Source organism: Nuphar pumila, unplaced genomic scaffold, assembly GCF_984573655.1.
Source record: "Nuphar pumila unplaced genomic scaffold, dmNupPumi1.hap1.1 HAP1_SCAFFOLD_1002, whole genome shotgun sequence".
Classification (NCBI taxonomy): domain Eukaryota; kingdom Viridiplantae; phylum Streptophyta; class Magnoliopsida; order Nymphaeales; family Nymphaeaceae; genus Nuphar; species Nuphar pumila.
This window is the reverse complement of record NW_028323559.1, coordinates 1-5938: the sequence shown is the minus strand read 5'-3', so window position 1 is coordinate 5938 and position 5938 is coordinate 1. Positions and strand designations below refer to the sequence as shown.

Below are 5938 nucleotides of genomic sequence, written 5' to 3'. Positions count from 1 at the left end.
ATGCTGCGCTAGGCCGTTTCCTTCTTTCATGTTTTTGCAACATCAAGTGGCGCCTATGTCAATGCACCGATGGCCATTATTTGTGTGAGCGAAATGACAGCTTGGTAGGTGGTATGTATGCCAATGTACTTCTCAATTGGGTTAGGTTGCACTGGAATTGTCATTCTCTATGAGGATGTGGTGTTGATAAACCACCCCATATCATTCATCAAATCTTGGAATGGATGTGCCCAGCATGTGGGCTCCAGAGGGTGTAGCGAGGTCCAAACTGCTTTGTAATCATCAATCGTGATTGCCTTGCCGCTTTGACTCGAAAGTGGATATGAGATGTGAGAGTTCTTAGAGAAAGTGGTGCCTGTCTATACTGTCCGCTCCAGTTTTCAAGCGACACGAGGGCGTCTACACCGTACACTGCATGGATTTTTGAAAGGATCGATTGCAGCCGTGTTGTTGAATCTGCTGAAACAAGACAGATTGCCTCAAGACGTCATGTCTTGGATGTCATTTTGACAGTGTTATCTGGCTGCACCCGACAGTGGGACATGTTGGGGCGATGTCAATCTTCCAAGCTGGGTCCAGCCACTCCACGACTCGGAGCCAGAGCATGTCTAAAACAGCAAAACATACTGCAAGGAGGCCAAAAAACGGCCCACATGCCCGCAGGCGTTTGACCCTCCCCAGGAAATCGTTCTGAGAGTCTCCTGATAAAACGCGGTGGTAGACAGCCTCCGTCCGCAGAGCGATACGATTCCAGTCATACATGCTCGACACCTGCAACCGACAACAGACTCAGACAACGACAAATGAGCATGATGTGGAAGCATCAGCGCTTCGCCAACCTGGGTTTCAGCCCCGATTTCTGCCCCCAAAAATCATGCATTTTTCGGGCATCCGAAGCCGAAAAATGACAGGGTCTGGAGAAACACTGGAAAGCATTTCCCGTGGCTTGCTCTCGCGATTTGCTGCACACGGACAGGGACAATGTCGATATATCCAGCGACTTGTAAGGCTTTTTTAGCACAACGGCAACCACTCTGCAGGCTACATAAGTCGATGAAACGAACGGCAGTTTCAAACAGGGGATATGAGTGGCATCGGCGATCTAAAAACCCACGTGGAGGTCCAATGTCCATGCCATGCTGCCATGCTTTACACCCCGCATCATTACATGCCGTAGTTTTGAGAAGCCCGAACGATGTAAGCTTTGAATTCTGAAAGGCGATTGGGGCAATATCGCTTCTGGTGAAACCTCAATCATATCTGCATGGGCAATGTAGCCAAATTGGGTAGCATCTGCATTTGTTTCATGGGGCAAGACATTTAGTTGTAGACCTTGTTGCCATGTTGCAGTTCTTGGAGATGGTATGAAGAGGAAACGGCATGCATTAGCACCACACGTCATTCTCAAGCGAGCATCGCGGCAAGGCGCACCCTATCGTGTTGCTTCTGCCGATCAACGTCCTTATACCGCATCATCGCAGCGTCCATTGCATCCAGTAGCGCGTTTGGCTCGGGCTGCGCCAGAACACACACATCACGAGGCAGTACTTCCGGAACGCCTCCAACGTTTGTCGTGACCACCAGCAGCCCCGCACACGCGGCCTCAACGATCGCCATGCAGAAAGCTTCTGTCAAGCTCGTGTTGAGGAAGATGTCCCCTGCACGGATGTTTCCACGGATCTTGTTTTCTTGGTGTGGCTACTCCAAGGTTTGGGCTGGAAAATACCCTCGTATTGAGGCGTCTGCTTGAGGTGCAGGGGCGTCATCACCCTTTCCATAACGCATGGCGCTGATCAAGTGGCAGGTCTATCACCCTTCTGCTGAGGCATGGCATTGGTCACGGGGTTGGAACAGTGGGCAGTTGCCAAGGCTTTATTTGTCAAAGAGTTAACACATGATGAATGCCCTCAACTGTGCCAAAAATTGAGTGATTTCTTGGTTCGGCAGGAGCCTAGAACGGCGAAACAAAGGCTATGGGCTACTAATGAGTAGGCAATGAATACGTTCACTCGTACTCAATGAAACCCTACCATGCATTTTGTTGGAGTCAGAATGATCTGGCCATGCGACTCAGATCATACTCATGAGCTTGCACACATCTATCCCCCTTTCGGAGAGAATCCCGGCTCTACAACCCGATCACATAAGAGTCAATCATCGATTGATAATTCATCCTAACATCATGCTTGCCTCGGTGAAAAAGACAGCGCTGATTCCCAAGAAGTGCTTGGAGTCACCCTTCTTTGAGTTCTTCATTGGCATTGAACCCAAAAAAGTCCCAGCTTTCTCCGCAGGATTTTCCTCCCAATGACAGTTTCATCCTGTAAAACAAAACAGCCTGCAGGGGAAGCACATGCGAGATATATATCTACAGGTTACCCGCATGTTTCAAACAGCAAGGCGCAGCCTCACAAAAGTATAAAAGGTTTTGTACTTTGTACCCAGTTGTCAATGACTCCCACTTGAGAGTTGTCAATGTCCATGCGGGTGGGTCATGGTGTGTATATAACCATCTTCATTGTCATGTTGCATTCGTGGCTGGCGACTCACCTTTGACAAGGAAGGAACGGACTTTCTCGTGAGGAACTTCGCCCACCATCTCAGCCCGGTCAGTCAATCCGTGCAGCTCAAGCATGGCTTGCATCGCGGGCCGCTTGGGCCCGTCTCCGCCAATCAGGAAATGCAACGCCGGGTACTTCTTGCAAAGCTTGGGTATGATCATCAGCTGAAGGTCTATGCCCTTGCGGTACACCAACCGGTTGAGGATCACCACGCTGCATGGACAACGAGCAACTGGGTTCACGTTTTGACTTTAGCTCACTATCGATAGACTCTAATGCCTTTCCAAGGATTCCATGTCTACTCTCCAAATCATCACAGGGACTTCGCTAAGACTGCATGAAGAGTTCTTACACAAGGCTGTTGGCTTATGAACTACTTAACGACTAAGTGAACGTCTTCACATGCCAGAATATCAACCCAGACCTGGGATGTCAGCTGCGCTGATATTCTGGCATGTGAAGATATCGCCTAGTCAGGGTCAGTCGTCAAGCAGTTCATATGCCAACAAAAAGGCTTCATGCACTCTATCAGTGGAGGTTACGGGATCATGATGATAATGCTGTATCTTTTATTAACATTACCGCATCCACATGCACATTGGCAACTTCAAGAGCTTTTAGGAATGGAGTCATTCAAAATGAGGCATTGAATACACCCATCGTGTCAGCCTTGTGGGATTTGTGAGAATCGCATGCATTCCCAAGTTGCTGTTGGGGCTGCCGATAAGCTTAATGTGCGACATCGTTGCAAACAGGCACGAGCCCTTGTGGGGTTGACAACCCAAGTGCACCATGCATCTGAGCCATATCTGAGGCCAGAACAAGGCAAGGGTACACATCACCAGCTTGCATGGTGATGGTGTACATGCCAATAACTCCTCCAATGAACCCTGCAGTATTTCGCGAACGTTGTGAGCCGCATCTGTACCGCAAAGCTTTTGGTTTCGCCGCTCTAGGTATCCTGCCAACCCAAAACATCACTCAATATTCGGCACAGTCAATGGCATTCATCATGTGATAGTGTTGAAAAACAAAGCCTTGCTGCACCATCCACCGCCACTGTTGACAAACGCACAGACACATATATCGTATAACTCAGCCTCCCAGTGACTCCTCCAATGAACCCTGGGGGATTAAATGCACAGACATTGCACCGGAGGCGTACTACACGCGGGTCGGATCCGTCGCCGGCCGTGGGAACGGCCGGAACTTGGGCATGTCAACTGCGTTGGGAATAACTGATACACGCGCCGGTGGGAGACAAGCCCGCAGCACCGTGTTCTCCTTGCTCGTGTGAGACACGCAGATGGCGTGGTGTACATCCGAAAGAATCCATTTAAGCAGCTTGTTGTGAAGAATGCTCGCGTAGTCCGCAAACCCGAAGAGCGAATGGTCAGTGAACACCACGCGGTGACCCATCGTGCGAGCATGTAGCAGCGCTTCATTACCTAGCACCGAAAATGCCTGGTGCGCGTGTACCTGAGGGCCGACCGCTTCTGCTTCTTACACAGAATGGGAAGAAGTACAATACAAGATTCCAATTCTGAATGATCCTATGGCTGGGGTCAGCAACAAGCACGTGCAGGATGAGTATGGTCTGTTCCAGACTTCGATAGGTGATGCATGCTTTCAAAACAAAAGCGTGGCCTAGCAAAGCGACTCGAAATCGGTGTTTGATGGCAAGTTTTAAAGCAAGTCCAGCTAACGCCTGCGCGTTACAGGGTGCAATATGGCAAGGTAATCGCATATTCACGCGCGTGATGATGCATGCTCTTTGCATGCTATTGCAACGTTGGGAACACTGGCAACTCACGTATCTCACAAAGTGTGAGAGCGCACCACATTCACTTGCTCTCGTATGACAATGTTGCGGAAAAGGCGGAATGCGCCAAACAGAGTCGGTAATGTAACGCTGGCATAGAAGGCCAGCCGGGGCACATGGTACACCTGCAAGTCAGAATCATTACATCAAGACAGGCCTTGAGCACACCACACCACCTTGTCCAACCGGCAAACAGCATTTTGCCACGCACAGGGATGCTTGGGTCCGGGCATCTTCAAATGCATGAATTTCGGGACAGAAGGGGGGTCGAACTCCGGCGAATCGCTGCCGGCAAACGCACCTTGAGGCCGTTGGTGAGGTATCGTACGCCTGTCCGGTCACCATAGGCATGAGTCAGCACGACGACCTTGTGACCGTGATCGAGCAAGCACTGCGAGAGCTGAAACACGTGGTTCTCAACACCACCGCAGTTGGGGTAGAAGAAGTCGGTGACCATGAGGATGCGCAGCTCTCGGATGGGCTCTGCCGACATGATGGGGCTCCCGATCGCTCACAAGGAGGGTGCTGTGTTCCTCTATCACGGAGCTGCGTGTTGACGTCTGGCCGTGCAGTGTCACGTCCTCTGCATGGGCCATGGCAAGTGCGCTGGCGCCGCTTGCGCTTTGTGGCTTCCCTCCTGCATACCCCATGGCAATTGGCATACTGGTCGCCGGGGTGCAGTTCGTGGATTCGTCGAGTCTGTAGTGCATGCTTCTGGGCGGATTATAGACTCATGTACAGGGAGGTGGACCCGCACGGTTCGCGTCGAGATTGCTGTTCAGTCCCGGGCGTGTTGGCCGGCTTTGCCAGCCCACAGACAGCACGTGCGGACTCTACTTAGGTTTTTTTGCCTTGAGGCGTGTGCGAATATGTATGGTGATTGATCACGCGGCAGGATACACCACATTAGAGGTGCCGCCATCTATTTCCTGCCGCTATCAACGTCTGCCTGTCAGGGTTTTGTCTCACTCCAAAATGGCCTCGCTGATGAGCGGAAGCGTGTGCCACTGCATGCAGGACATAAACAACACCTTCATCAATCCATTGGTCCAGTAGACGGTATTAGGAGGGCCGGCTGCGTATGAAACATCAAAATGGGGCAGTGTTGGGACAGTGGACCATGCAAGCGATCTGAGAGCCCTGTTACAAGCGAAACGGAGCGAAACGAAGTAAATCGTAACAGAGCAACCGTACGTCCTGCAGCTGTTAGCGGTGTCCGGGGAGTATGCCATTCCATGTGAAATGGGACAGGGTGTGTATCCGACTCATCCTGACGATACGTCAAAATTTACCATTTCCGACTCTGCCAGCTCCGTTACTTCACAAATCAACGCCAAGGTACCTTGGTAAGAGGATATATTACTTATATTAGTTGAGTTTCATCCTGTCCGTGTCTCTTAAACTCGTTGTCAAATCAGACAAACGGGCATCTGCATATGATGCAACAAAGACGGACGTGTACTGCTACTGTTGTCAGCAATGCCTGAAGTCGGCTCCCTTGTGTAGAGCGCTCGCAACCATGGAGTGTTCCACTGAGGCAGCAGTTAGCGATCAC

The 5938-nt window shown here is 50.8% G+C and overlaps 1 protein-coding gene across 1 annotated transcript; it reads right to left on the bottom strand.

The window, feature by feature from the left end:
* Positions 1–501: 501 nt before the first annotated feature.
* LOC149809579 (phosphatidylinositol N-acetylglucosaminyltransferase subunit A-like) lies at positions 502–4876 on the bottom strand. Its single transcript, XM_089994751.1, has 6 exons — positions 4685–4876; positions 4401–4508; positions 3727–4040; positions 2551–2774; positions 1432–1658; positions 502–771 (listed from the first exon to the last, which is right to left on the bottom strand). Exons 1-6 carry the CDS (start codon positions 4874–4876, stop codon positions 502–504), a joined length of 1335 nt encoding a protein of 444 aa, XP_089850877.1.
* Between the last annotated feature and the right edge of the window lie 1062 nt (positions 4877–5938).